The 15,340-nt window shown below is 45.0% G+C and overlaps 1 protein-coding gene across 17 annotated transcripts in view; it reads right to left on the reverse strand.

The window, feature by feature from the left end:
• Positions 1–15,340, reverse strand: part of CAMK2B (calcium/calmodulin dependent protein kinase II beta) — a 201,372-nt gene that overhangs the window by 99,129 nt on the left and 86,903 nt on the right. For all 17 annotated transcript variants that reach the window (XM_082200335.1, XM_082200334.1, XM_082200341.1 and 14 more), the window contains exon 3: positions 1,134–1,193. In XM_082200335.1, coding sequence (XP_082056461.1) covers positions 1,134–1,193 — 60 coding nt within the window. The remainder of the gene's footprint in view (positions 1–1,133; positions 1,194–15,340) is intronic.

The raw sequence follows: 15,340 nt of genomic DNA on the forward strand, positions 1-15,340 counted from the left end.
CACTGTGGTTTGTATACACCATCAGTAGTGTCACGGGAACTGGGGTTGCTTGTGTGTAAACCTCTAGCTGTTCCAAACTGCTTAGGGGCGGTTGTGTCTTTCCCTGACTGAGCAGCCTTGGCGCTGCTGCTCAGTCGCTAGCAGAATCCGTGAGTGGGCGTCTCCTAAATTTCCTCCAGCATAAGAATTCCTTAACGGACAACCTTCGCCTCGCCTCTCTGCGCGGAAGCCTTCTGCGCAGAGTGGGCGTGCCTAGTGGTGGTCCTCCACCCTCCTCACTGACTTCGCTGGAAGAGTCTCGGAGCCTCACCTCCGAGATGCTCTCTGCCTCTCCCTTCTTCCTGGTGTCACCTGGACTTCCTTCCCCAGATGACGTTCTCTCTCTACCCTTACTCGTTCCCTCTCCTGCAGAATCTGGAAGCCTCGCCTCCCCCCTCTGCTCTGATGTCAGTTCCCTGACAAGTAGCTTTGCCAAGTTTCTGCAGCCATGTCAAAATTCCCCACAGGGCAAATGATAATAATGCAAAACTATCCATGTTTTGTGAATAAAATAGAGTAGGGATCAGGAACCTGTTGCCCTCCAAATGTCGCTGGATTTAAACTCCAATCATCCCTGACCATTGACAACACTGGCTGGGGCTGATGGGACACTTGTTTCCATGCCTGAAATAAAGCAAGCGATGTAGATGGAAAAGCATACTTTTGAATTACATCAGTGCAAAGTACAGGGGCAAGGAAAAAGTAGTATCCCATTGGTGGGGGTATAACCTTTGGGACTGGCAGCCATATCCTCCACTTACTCAAAAAACTAGTTGTTGAGTAAAGATTTATCCCAGTCACGGGATCTGGATGTTCTAACTGCTGAATTTGGATTTTGCAAATGTAGATTGCTAGAATCTGGAGCACTGGAAGTGATGGTAGTTTGGAAAGGATTGGATATGCCATGTCTGCAATGAGAGAAACATGTTGCACAGATCTGCTGGAACGGGTTCTGGACAACTGCCTTCTCAACCTGAGTTTTATATATATATATGAACACAAAACAGGCAAGTATTGTTAACCCTGGCAAACTCTTCTTCTACAGCGAGAAACTTTCCCCACCTCCACTTATTCCCTCCAAGACAGATACTTACCGATGTTGGAATGCTTCAGGAGACGGCAAATTCGAGCTTCTCGCTCCAACTTCTGATGATCTGAAGAAAAATAAAGAGCAAACACTCTTGAGCATGCCATTCAAGTTAGCTTATTCTGAGAGTCTGTCCCTTAGTATTTTGTTCTGGCCAGCATCTCAAATGCAGAGGCTAGCATTTCCCTGATATTAGACCCGATCTACATATTACAGATAGTAGAATTCTGGACTATAGTACTTCACACTGAAGATGGGAGCCATGTTTTTTAATGCCCCCCACTAATTAAACACACACACACACACACACACACACACACACACAATTCCTTTCAGGTTAAAAAGAAACATGCCAAAAATAAACACTCTAGCCAGTTGCATAGCATGGGTTGCCAAGAAGATCAAGTATTCTGCCCCTCTTTGGCGAAAAAACCTCCAAACACACAAATGCATACTTCATGCATCTCTCCATACAGGGGGTGGGGTTATTAAGAGAGCCAGGCACAAAGTTCCAGTCATGGTGCTTCTCTGACAAAAAGTGCTAAGGGCCTTTTTCTAGTTGCGGTGCTGGGAGGTGGCTGGATGGTGGGGGGAGAGGCGGGTTTAGGAGTTAAGTGGCAACCCATCTCCACAAGAGGGTGCGAGAAGAGAAGAGGAAGTAAAAAAGGGGGGGATTCCTTTCACAAAGATTGTTTGTTCACTCATCCTATCTAACTTGAACCAAACATGTATGTGACATGTTGTTTAAAACATTACAGTATTTGATAAATTAGCCATCTCTTTAAAATAATACAATTCTACAACTAATACAAAGACATTCCAGATACCACCAGCTTCTATCATGTTGTCCCTTAGCTGTCCCCCCCCCAACTAAATGTTGAACTCTTTTTTCATTCAGAGGGGGAAAAGAGCAATGGGATATGGCAGAGGCTTATAGAACTATGAACAGGCTTGAGAAAGCAAAGAAAGATAAATTATTCTCTCACTTCCTTAATGCACTTGTATTCAAGATCATTTAGTTGCTAAAATTCATTGTAGTGAGTTCAATAGAAACCAAAGGATATACCTTGGAAAAACACACAGTTAACATGGTTTTTTGCCATGGGATGTTGTGCTGACCATTACTCATTCATCCTCTGAGGCAGAAGCAAGGTGCTACCTTTCTACATAGAAATCTGACTCTAAACTTGTAACAAAACGGCCCTAGTGTGTTAAAACCATCTCTGCAGACAACTGTTTTGACTGGAAGCCTGTAGGTAGGACTTCATTTTTTAATGTTTAAGTGGAAGAAAATGCATGCATATAGAGGATTAACTGAGTTACGCTATGATCATAATTATACTCATCATCAGTATCATTATTATTATTTATGAGTCACCTCTCATTCAAGGCAATTTACTATTGTACAATAAACACAACTAAAAGTGGCTTTTAAAATAATATCAAAACAACCTAAAATTGGTTTTAAAACAATACAAATAAAAACCAAAGGCAAAAACCAAAATGTTCATTCATTCATTCATTCATTCATCTGGAAAAGTTTATTGAAACCAAAATATCTTCAAATGGTGCCAGAAACTACAGATAGTGAGTGCCTTGCATCTCAATAGAGATGATGTTCGCCAAACTGTAATGATGAATGAGGTAGTGAAGTTTGGTTATCATGAATCAAGTGGAGCATGACTGAAAGAGCACTCATTTCCCCAGAGGTGGAAAGGGCTGCTTAGGGTCCATCCAACCAGTTATATATCAGTTTTGAAACTGCACAAACCTAAAAATGACTTATAATTTATAAGGGGTAATGGGGAGAATAAGGGAGGACAAAAAGTAAGTGAAGAGCATGAGAATATTAGGAGTTTTGCTGGACTGAACCAAAGGCCTATCTAGCTCAGCATTCTGCTTTCAGCAACCACACTCTCCTACAAATGGCAAGACTCTTATACATGGTTGTGGCATAAACCTAAGGAACAGTGTTCCATGGTAAGTCACACCACACTCAACGGGGTGCAAAGCAGACAAAACCTAGTCTCTTCTCTTCCTAACCATCTACCAATTTCCTGGCAGAAATTAGCTTAAATGTCCAGGAAAATCCGGATGTATGGCAGCCCATGTCGGCATTGTCGTTTTAGCCAATTTTCCACAGAAATAGCTCCAAAACATCCAATATCCAAAATATCTTTGTGGTCTTGCAAAAAAACCCCAAAAACAACAACTTTGCCCAAACAAAAACTTTGCCCAAAACAAAAAAGCTCAACAACTTTTCTGTCTGGATTTCTTTTTCACTTTTCGAAAACCCAAACCAATGTGCTTGTTTCGTCTGCCAAACACCCCATCCTTATTCAAACTTCTGTGAAGAGCCCTGTATTATGACTTCTGCACGAGAGTTGTTTGTATATTTGCATAATTTATTCCAAGGAAGATGGCAGAGCTTCCTTGATGCAGGGAACATGCAGTGCTGTTTATACTGTTTACCAACCACCTCCTGGTCTGAGTCAGAACTTGGATGAAAACTGCCAGGCCTTGAAGAAAATGGAAAGGCCCACCAAGTGCTTGGCAACAGTTGCCTAACCCTTCCTGCAACCATCGAAGCATCTACCTACAGACTTTTACTCCTTACTCCCCAGCCACACACCAAGCCAACCTCATGCCCAGTATTTTAACAAAGGATGGCAATATGCAGCACCGGCCCTCCACTGTAAGTAGGTGGTGCTATGTGCTATGTTAAAAAGCAACTCACCAAATCATATAATTGCAAGGAACAAAAAAGCCACCTAGTCCAGACCTCTGTTACAACATTGGACTAGTCACCATCAAAAAGCCACCTAGTCCAGACCTCTGTTACAACATTGGACCAGTCACCATCAAGCTATGCAGATCAGCCAATGCAATTCAGGATGCCTTCGGTCTTGCCTTCTATACGGAGGCGACATAGCTTAATGAAAAACACATGCTTGCTGCGCAGAAAATCCCAGATCCAATCCTGGCTATCAGCTTCCTCCTCCCTAAACACAGGGTTGCCACTGTAGTGGTCAGCAATGAGGAAGATGGGGACAAAGCTAGAATCAGTTAGCTCTGCCCGTCATTAGCTCTCACCAGCCATCCCTCCACTACTATAGACACCACTAGGCTAGTTAAACAAATACTGTGACCCAGCATATGGCTGCTTCCTACCGTTCCTGTTTAGAGAAAGAAGAGATTCCTGCATAGAGGAACATCTTTGATTGAGATGCAGCAATTTCACTCTGGTAATTTACACCGAGATCCCGAGATCCTATGCATAGGCTCCTCCTGATACTCATGATGAAATCCCCAAATTTTCAGAACTGGCATTTTGAGTGGCCTATGAAGGAATGTCCAGCAGAGATTTAATGCAAGCCACTTTTCAGCTAAAAAGAAGGGTAGAAAAATACTTTCACACACACAGAGGTAGCATACAAAATGCCTTTCTTGAGAGCATTACAGTAATTAAATCCGTGCCAAGCTACTGGAGCTTGCTATCTAGAGAGACCAACTTCACCCCTCTCTCTGATGATCACTGGTTGCATGTGAGGCCCTTCTTTTTTGACTGACCTCTGGATTGTCAGGTTGTTACTTTCATTTTTCAAGCATGCCAGCTTAAAAAAATAAAAATCTGTTGTTTCTGCCTCCTGTACTGTTTTAATTAATAAATTTTATTGTATCATTCTTTTTATTGTTAGATGTTTTAATTGTTGTCAGCTGACCTGGATTGCCATCCTTACAAAAAACAAATTAATACATAAATAATAATTAAATGCATTGCCTAAATTGCTACAGCTGTGACCTACTAATCTGTGTGACTCCCTGATCATCCGATACACAAAAGTATAACCCCGGCTCATTCATTCATTCTCATCTCATTGCCGACTTTTACTTAATTCTTTGCGTTCCTACGTAATCTGATTAAAAACAGAACACTGTAACAACAGGGTCGTAATTATTAAACCTCATTTTCTGTCCCTTGTTGTGTACTACCCATCTGTTCTTCAAAATGTTCAGTTATTAATTTTATTTTTAATTGTAAATCTTTTCCTTGATTTCTATTATTTGTTGTTATTATAGATTGGAGTCCCCAACCTTTTAGGGCTTGGGGTGCATTTGAAAATTTAAGGAGTTGTTTTGGGCACCACAAAATACCCATTTCAACAAATGAAAAACTGACAACACTCAGAACTTCCCCCAAAAGGCAAAACCACCAAGCAAAAAGAACACAGACAAAAAAGAAAGAGCAGGCAAATCTCTCAGACAAACAAAACTCTTCTTAAAGGGTGAGGGAGCTTGACAGACACCAAAGAGTTCACCTGTGGCCACCATGATGCCCATAGGCACAATGCTGGGAACATCAGTTATATATAATGAAAAAGTAAATACTGATGGGAAACTTTGCAAAAAATACCTAAGAAAAATATAATTCATACAGTGGCACCTCAGGCTAAGAACTTAATTCGTTCTGGAGGTCCGTTCTTAACCTGAAACTGTTCTTAACCTGAAGCACCACTTTAGCTAATGGGGCCTCCCGCTGCCACCGCACCGCCACCATGCGATTTCTGTTCTCATCCTGAAGCAAAGTTCTTAACCCGCGGTACAGTGGTGCCTCGCAAGACGAAATTAATTCGTTCCGCAAGTCTCTTCGTCTTGCGGTTTTTTCGTCTTGCGATGCACGGTTTCCCATAGGAATGCATTGAAAATCAATTAATGCGTTCCTAGGGAAACCGCCTTCAGACCAGGTCCGGGGACAGTCTGTCCCCGGACCTCTTCTGAAGGCTGGGGGGGGAGGGCTTTTCGTCCCACCCCCAGCATTTTAAAAAACCCCGGGACAGCGGAGGACTTCTCCGCTGTCCGGGCGATCTTAAAATGCTGGCGGGCGGCATTTTAAAATCGCCCCGGGACAGCGGAGGACTTCTCCGCTGTCCGGGGCGATTTAAAAGCCCCTGGGAAGGCAGGCAGGGGGGACAAAGACTTTTGCCCCCCGCCCGCCTTCAGAAGGTGCTCCCGCCCCCCCCGCCCGGCTTCGCAGCAGCTCTACGAAGCCCGGCGGTGGGGCAGGTGTTCCCGCCCCCCCACCCCGCTTCGGAGCACCGTTCTGAAGCGGGGTGGCTGGGGCAGGTGTTCCCGCCCCCCCCGCCCGGCTTCGCAGCAGCGCTACGAAACCCGGCGGTGGGGCAGGTGTTCCCGCCCCCCCACCCCGCTTCGGAGCACCGTTCTGAAGCGGGGTGGCTGGGGCAGGTGTTCCCGCCCCCCCGCCCAGCTTCGCAGCAGCGCTACGAAGCCCGGCGGTGAGGCAGGTGTTCCCGCCCGCCTCCCCGCTTCGGAGCACCGTTCTGAAGCGGGGTGGCTGGGGCAGGTGTTCCCGCCCCCCGCCCGGCTTCGCAGCAGCGCTACGAAGCCCGCGGTGGGGCAGGTGTTCCCGCCCCCCCCACCCCGCTTCGGAGCACCGTTCTGAAGCGGGGTGGCTGGGGCAGGTGTTCCCGCCCCCCGCCCAGCTTCGCAGCAGCACTACGAAGCCCGGCGGTGGGGCAGGTGTTCCCGCCCCCCCACCCCGCTTCGGAGCACCGTTCTGAAGCGGGGTGGCTGGGGCAGGTGTTCCCCCCCGCCTGGCTTCGCAGCAGCGCTACGAAGCCCGGCGGTGGGGCAGGTGTTCCCGCCCCCCCACCCCGCTTCGGAGCACCGTTCTGAAGCGGGGTGGGTGGGGCAGGTGTTCCCGCCCCCCGCCCGGCTTCGCAGCAGCGCTACGAAGCCCGGCGGTGGGGCAGAACCGATCTCCCTGCCGCCCCTTGCTTCAAAAGAGAAGAGCCGCTGTCCCCGGGGCAAGTTTCGTTTTGCGAAGCAAGCCCATAGGGAAATTCGTCTTGCGAGGCAACTCGAAAACGAAAAAACCTTTCATTTTGCGAGTTTTTCGTCTCACGAGGCGTTCGTCTTGCGGGTACCACTGTACTATTTATGGGTTAGTGGAGTCTGTAACCTGAAGCATCTGTAACCGGAAGCGTCTGTAATCCGAGGTACCACTGTATATCGATAAGCAATCAAAATAAGGTAATCGATAAAAACAAACTTTCCACCTACATCATGGACCTGTCCAATAGTATCACCTGTCGCCCACAATCCTATCTGAATGGGGATCCAACTGCATCCACTTGTGAACTTTTCCAACTTCATAGGCAGATACCAAAGCTTTAAAGCTTCATCAAGAAGAAAGGAAATCTTATGCTGTTTAACATCAATGACTCCAAAGGGTAGTGCAGCCCCAGAATAGTTATTGCTCCCACAAATGCTCACCTAGCTTTCAGGCACAGTTTACTGAGGCCATATTTGGCAGGTATTCAATCCTTGCTCCCCTAATAATGGCGTTTGCCTGTTCCTTCTGGAGTCACCACTGCAGCTTAGGCAAACAGAACTTAAGTACTTTGTGCTTGGGACCAGAACATTTTCCAGCATATAAGTTTAAATAGGAAGACAAAGAAAAACAGCAAACCCACAGAGGCAGATACATTTCCCTCTCTTAAGCTTCTAGTTAATCCATTTGTTACTTTAAACCACATGAGGGCACTGCTCATCTAGCAATCTAACCAGCACTTCTTTGGAAGCATCTTTGTCAAAGTTATTTCCACCCCTAAAAGCTGAGCCATTTTGTTTGTTGTTCTCTCCAGATAAGATGCCTGCTATTTCTTTCTTTCATCTCTACTGAACCTTTAAATATTTCCTACATGAATGAAGCCTTCAAACTCCAGAAACTGTAAGTGAACTTTTCAATCCAATTCACTCAAGCTGCAAGGTTTGCTAGCAGGTTATGGGCGCAGGCAATGATTTGGAACCCTAAGCAGAGTTCCCAAAAGCTCCCCTTCCAAAAGCCTTTCCATCCCAGCTGCAGTTCTCCAATGAGAAAGCCAGCAAGAAGGGGAGTAGATTCCAAGGGAAGCAAAGAGAAGGGGCTGTAGTGTAAAGATTGGATTGGAAAGATTGGAGCTATAAAGAAAGAGCAGGCTGCAAAGAACAAAGGAAGGGACAGACAAAAGCAGGAGACAGTTTTGCATTGCTGAGAACTGAAAGTTGCAGAGAGATAGAGAACAACGGTTGGAATGTATGCAAATGCAGTAATCCCCAAGTTGAATGAGCAGAATTTTCAATTGTGGAAGTTCAAGATAGATAATTTTCTAGCCAAGGAAGATTTGTAGCACTGTGAAAGGCTGTTGTGATTTGCATGTCTCTTGGGACATGCAATTCCTAAAGACCTGGCTTTGAATGCTACTGGGTTACCAATAAATAGACAGCCTGATGCTGTTCTTGTAAAGGGTTGTCCATTCTTCCAGAACATCAAGAGTCCCATAGAACATAATGGCAGTCTCTGTTTCAAATTCCATAGCCCCAAAATGTCTTCGATCTGGCAAACCTACCAGTGAAATGATGTGCCCTTGCAATTAATACGCAGCAGACATTCATCCACCTGACAGCTGACTGCAATTAGCAGCCTACTACCAGGAGGAAACCCAGGGGGAAATAGATCACTGGATTCAAGTCTGAAGGGCACCGACAGAATGGCAAGATGGAATTTCTGCTGTTTGGTTATACAGGACTGTTCGGCCAATGTTGTCTCTCATCCAGGGAAGCAGCAAGGCAGCATTTATGGAATACTGAAGAACACAATTTATTTATTTCCTCTGAAATTTAATCATCGGTTTTTACAGAAAACAGTCTCAAAGTAACTCAAAACAAGTTAAAATACAAAGATTCAATTCAAAACCCAAGCAATGAAACCATACCTAGGTACTATAAGTGTTAATCCACTAGTATTAATGACAAGGGAAATATTTTGTCCTACTCAAGCAAAAGATGAATATGCAGAACTGGTCCAGAATCAAGCCACATCAAAATCCAAATGGCCGGGGGGAAATAATGTCATTGCATTGCACCTTAAATCTGACAATGGTGGTGACCAGGTGAACCTCCTTGGGAAGAGCACCCCACACTCAAAGAGTCACCACTTAGAAGGATTATTCTCTTGCTCCTATCCTCTGCATTTCCCCTGAGGGAGGCACACAGAGGTGATGGTTATGATTGTAATGTTCAGGTAGGTTTGTATTGAAAGAGGTGGTCTTGGAGGCACTGGGGCCCTGAGCCATAGAAGAATTTATAGGTCAAAACTAGCACTTTGAATTGAGCCTAGAAACCAACTGGTAGTCAGTGCAGCTGAGACAGAATTGGTGTTATATGCTCAGGCTGCCAGGTCCCATTCAATAATCTGTCTGACAAATTCTGCACAAGATGCAGTTTCTGAATGATGATGATGATGGTGATGAGGATTTATATACCACCCTTCATCACAAGATTTCAGGGTGGTTCAAAGGATAAAAACACAAGGTTAAAAACACAAGTAAATAGTTAAAACAAAAACGACAAAACAATACTCCCCACCAATTGTCTTCAGATGCAGCCCTGTGTATAATGCACTGCAGTAATCTATACTGGAGGTTACCAGAGAATAGACAACCAAAACCAGGCCATTTCCATTCAGATAGGGTTGTAGGTTGACCATGACCCAAAGCTAATGGACGGCACAATGTACAATGGAGGCACCTTGTACCTGCAATGACAGCAGGAGTCTAGAAGTATTCTAAGCTGCATACCTTCTTCTTCAAGGGAACCCCGTCCAGAACAGGTTGCACCCAACCAACTAATCTGAGGAACTACCCACTAACAGAGTCTGTCTTATGTGGATTGAACTTCAATTTATTGGCTCTCATCCAGTCTACTACTGCAGCCCGGCACTGTTTCAGCACATCTCCTGCCACACATGATTGCATGCCATTAGCACATTGAAGATAACACACTCCCATCTCCGGATTACGCCATTCAGCAGTTTCATGTAGAAGTTGAATAGCATGAGAAAGAGAAGAGTGAACCCTGTGCAACTCCACAGTGGAGGTTTCACAGGACTGAACAGAACCTGCCAATCATCCAGTAAGTGCAGAATCCCCAACTCAAGCCACTCAACAGGGATGTATGCACCCTGTCTCTCTCACAATACATGTCTTCATACAGTCTCAGTGCCAAAACCAGGCCAAAATTCTGATGGAAACGGATATAGAAAACGAGTCTCATCCAAGAGTGCCTAGAATTTCAGTGACCACCCACTCAAGAATCTTGCTCAAGAAAGGGATATTAGCAACTAGCCTACAGTTGTGCAGAACTTCCAGGTCTAGCTAGAACACATGCACACTCGATATCTCTGTTTTATACATCACTGTGACACAACTGTACACAAACACACACATCATGGCCAGCCCTATTATTACGCAGTGAGATAGCTTCCTTCCCATCCTCTCATCTTTCCCCGAGTCCTCTAAGCTAGCCTGCTCTGTACCCCCAAGTCAAATGCCCTCAGGTACAGTAAAAGATGCTGACTTATCACCAGTGTTCAACAACCCATCTGATCAGCTTCCATACGTTGACTAGGGAGAGATACTGCCTTGTCCTTTGCCGCAGACAGCAAAATGTCTTGAGCCAGCACACACATACATGCACAGATCCTATGCACGTTTAGTGAGAAATATATCAACACTGACAACTGGGAAACACTGACCTGCAAGCGCTCCAGATGGAGAACAGCCTTTACCAAAGGTGTCATGGACTTTGAAGACACTCGAACTCAGGACACAAGGGAGAAACGTGCTAGGGGAAGGCACGCTTGGCAAATCCACACCGTGATCAACTCCCACCCAGAAACCAATGTCCCCACTGTGGAAGGACGTGTGGATCTAGAATTGGCCTCCACAGTCACTTACGGACTCATTGTTAAAACCATGTTTATGGAAGACAATCTTACTCTATGAGTGATTGCCAAAGAAGAAGAATATCAATATAATTTACTACCAAGGTTTTTGTGTATGGGGTCCCACTCACAATTGCTAAAATACCGTATTTTTTTGCACCATAACACTCACTTTTTTCCTCCTAGAAAGTAAGGGGAAATGTCTGTGCATGTTATGGAGGGAATGCCTACGGGTGGCATGCCTACGGATTTTCCTCCTCTAAAAACTACGTGCGTGTTATGGTCGGGTGCGTGTTATAGAGCGAAAAATACGGTACTTAGGGAAACATTTTATCCATAGGTCCATATCTGAGCACATAGAAATCTAATCCTGGCCTTTCTGAGTGTGAATCACATATTTGGCCCTATGAATAGCTAGCATCTACTATCTGACTGTAGCTCTTTAAAAATGAAGCTGGATTATTTTAGAGTTGTACCTCTGGTTAAGTACTTAATTCGTTCTGGAGGTCAGTACTTAACCTGAAACTGTTCTTAACCTGAAGCACCACTTTAGCTAATGCGGCCTCCTGCTGCTGCCGTGCCCCCGGAGCCCGATTTCTGTTCTCATTCTGAAGCAAAGTTCTTAACCTGAAGCACTATTTCTGGGTTAGTGGAGTTTGTAACCTGAAGTGTATGTAACCTGAAGCGTATGTAACCTGAGGTACCACTGTATTTTGTAAGCAAAGTGGAATAAGTTGTACCTATTGGGATTTCTGCCAGTAGTGCAGACCTTAAAGGCAGATTCTGTTGAGAGGAAAATGCAGCAGGTCTAGATTGTGCCCAACTCTTCACAAGCAAAAAGACTATACAGCAGGCACATCTTCTGCCATGCTCCTTAAACATTCTCATTGGCCACTCTTCTTTCATCAGTGGGCAGGCAGGGCTGGCCCAACAATAACACAGAGCCACTTCAAGTGATAAATTTCACATAACATTCAAAGGCTGCAAACTGTCAGCTTGTACAATCTATAATTACAAATATGTATTTTATCATGGAGGGAGCCATTAGTGTCATTCACTTGAGACACCAAAATGTCATGTTCCATTGAAGCACCAAGACCAGGAATGCCGATGTCACGTACTTAACTCACTCCCTGACCCCAGGCTCTAAGGAGTGACAGGCAGCAGCAGCTTGCCTCTTCACTTATTTACAATGCAGCCCCGGCAGGCCTGATGCGTCTGAGATGCCTCAAGTCACCACCGGCCTGCAGTCAACAACTCTAGAACTGATATAGCCACGTTCCGTCTAGCACTAGCTTGGGCTGGCTGAAGACTTCACATTACAGTCACATGGCAAAAATCTGTGAGAATCATGCTGCCATTTATTGCTTTCTCACCCTCTCTTACAGTCCTACTTTCTGTAGCAGCTGTTCTTCTGTCCCAGGGGTGGGAGCAGCGAGGGCAGACTGCAAGCAAACTATTGTCAAAAGTACGTGCTGTTACCTGCAATAGGAATGAGTAGGACAAACGCGAAGACACCAGAGCGTGCATGTGCTCGCAAAACACGTGCTTGCTGGTTTGGCTTATCAGGGAGGGGGCCTACATTTTATTGCCAGAGCTCGAGTGGAGGATGGGAATGAAACCTACACTGTACCTCTGCACTTGAATACTTTTGAATACTGTACCTCTGCAGCTTGAATACTTTTCGTCCCCTTCCAGCTCACTTCCTGTATTGGAGCAAGGCTGTGAGGTGGGTATGGGTGAGTTAAGGCAGTGGATCATAGAGAAGACTTACTGGCTGGCAGAGACTTTCCAGGATTTCTCCCATCAACTGCTACCTGGTCCTTTAAAAAAAAAAAACAACCTGGAGATGCCAGAAATGGAACCTGGAACCTCCTGCAGGTGCTCTGCCACTAAGCTATGATCCCAAGGGTGGTGAAATGAGGCCAGATATAAGAAAGATAACACTGCATACTCTACTGGACAAAATTTGAACAAAGCTCAGATATGACTAATCAGGTATCACATTCAGTAACAGCAAGATACAAACTTGTTATTTTTCAAAATGAAATAAAAATATAAGAGGGAAATGGTGGTGCTGCCAGTTGTGGCTAAGAAGGAAGGAAAAGGAATAGAGAAGAAAGAGCTCTTCTAAACCAAGCTATGTCTGGCGTTTCAGTCATCTGCTATTTCCGATGGCTGAAAAGCTGGAGCAAACTACTAGAAAACGCTGAAACGAGTGGATGGATTTACAACCTTCCTTTGCTTCAGTACTGCTTAAAGGCCCCCTTGGAGCTGTATCCCCTTTTTAGCAAAGGAATTAACAGTCTGATGGAGCAGAACCGAAGAAATACCTGCAATTCACACCTCTTGACCTTATCTACCCCCCCCCAGCCTACATTATAGTAACACTGATCGTTAGAACCAAAATACAGTACAAAGGAAGTTGTCCTGATCTATTTAAAAATTCCAGTTTCACATTCCAGCAATACATTTAGGGCAGGAGTGGGGAATCTCTCTTTTTTTTAAGATATTTATTAAAGTTTCAGCATATTACAAAAACAAGAGAAAAAAGTAAAAGAAAAGGGGGGGAACCAAAAATGAAAATACAAAGTAAAAACAGTTAAAAACAAATCAGTCTTTCCATATCTTATCTTTCATTTGCTTGCTTCCCTGACCTCCTCACACCTCCCTTTTTTGTATTCCAGTTCAATTAGTTAATTCAGCAAATCCTTTCCTTCTTTGATTTTATCTTAATCTTCTATCTTAATATATTATAACTTTAGGTTATCACCTGTTAACAATCCATTTTTACATATTCCTTTATAATACTGCTGCTAAAAACCACTTAACTTCAATCCAACATCATTCTAACATAGGAGTGGGGAATCTCAGGTCTAGTTGCCTCTTTATCTGTCCCTTGAGCCTTGCTCTAGGACAAAGCCAAGTCACAACCCTCACCAGTCCTGCTCCTTTTGATCAGCTGGAATGGTCCTTGAACTGATCATGTTTCTTGCTTACTAAGCAGGTTATTCGATGGAGGTGCGGGAGTGCGGTATAGAAACCTCTGGCTTTTGCGATGGGCGTAGCCAGGATTTTTGTTGAGGGGACAGGACTTTTGTTAGAGGGGGCAGAATGGACGGGATTTGTCAGTTAGTTTAGTATTTCTATTGTTTTACTTAATCTAGGGGGTAGCAGCTGCCCCCCCCCGGCTATGCCCATGGCTTTTGCACACCTAGAATGTAGACCCTTGTACAAAGGTGCATACTACCCACAACGGCTACATTCTGCCTCCACTGTCAGAGGTAATATGCCTCTGAATGTCACTTGCTCGGAATCACAAATGTGGAGGGTGGATGGAACTGAAAGTCACAAAACAGTGAGCAAGCTTTTGAGTTCTCAAGAAAGCTGACTGAACGATAAATGGGGGGAGAAGAGAAAAGCTGGTTTGATGTTGAAGCCACAAAATCAGTGTTTAGCCATAAACCCAATCTAAATGTGACATTATCCATGTCTTTAGCTCTTGCATGGCTGATCCTCACCCCTTTCCTCCATCAGTAATAAGCAGTTGCAGAGCGAGGGCTGAGCCAGTTGAGGACCACAATTCCCCTTCCCTGCTAGTCCCAATCCAGCTCTGTTGTGTGTCTGTATCCCACCTGGCTAGTTGTTATTAAAAGACAAAAAAGGACTTGAAATATATAAAATGGAAGAAGAAATAGCAGGCTTAAATACATTGTGATCTGCTAGGTATGGTGCAGATTTTACCTTGCACCTAAGATTGCTGGGACAAAAAGAAAATAATGTCTCATCCCTCCGTTTTAAAATAAAATCCTACAGTTACCTAGATCTGTCTCCACCCTTAATCAAAATGGCACAGGTTCCTTGTGAGATACAGAATATTAGAGCCAATTGTCAGAAAGCCATGCAACAGCCCCAGACCTTGCTGACGGCACACGCAGCAAAGGCTGCTGCCAGCATTTTATGTTCCTAGCTGGTGCTGCCTACTAATCAGGGGCATTTGCAGGCAGACAGGCTGTCTCTGTTGATGCTCAGGGATCCCCCTCAATCTGACACGTCAGGAGCATTTCCACAGCAACAAAATTGCTTCTGAACAGAGTGTTCGGTGAAGCGGCTGTTGCCTTTGAAGGTTGGGGGAGGATCCCGCTGGTGTGCAGTACTGCGCTGTGGGAAGTATCCTTTCTTCCAGACTCCAAGGGTCACAGAGGAGTCCCTCACTTTGCAATGACTCTGAATCAACCCCCACAGAGTCATGTGTTGTCAGAAGTAAGAATCCAGACTAGGAAACTGAGGGCCTTCTGGTAGTTTCCCTCCCTGCGAGAAGTGAGGTTACCGGGAACCAGGCAGAGGGCCTTCTTGGTAGTGGTGCCCGCTCTGTGGAACGCCCTCCCTTCAGATGTCAAGGAAATAAACAACTATCTGACTTCTAGAAG

The sequence above is a fragment of the Podarcis vaucheri genome, assembly GCF_965113315.1.
Source record: "Podarcis vaucheri genome assembly, chromosome: 15".
Lineage (NCBI taxonomy): Eukaryota > Metazoa > Chordata > Lepidosauria > Squamata > Lacertidae > Podarcis > Podarcis vaucheri.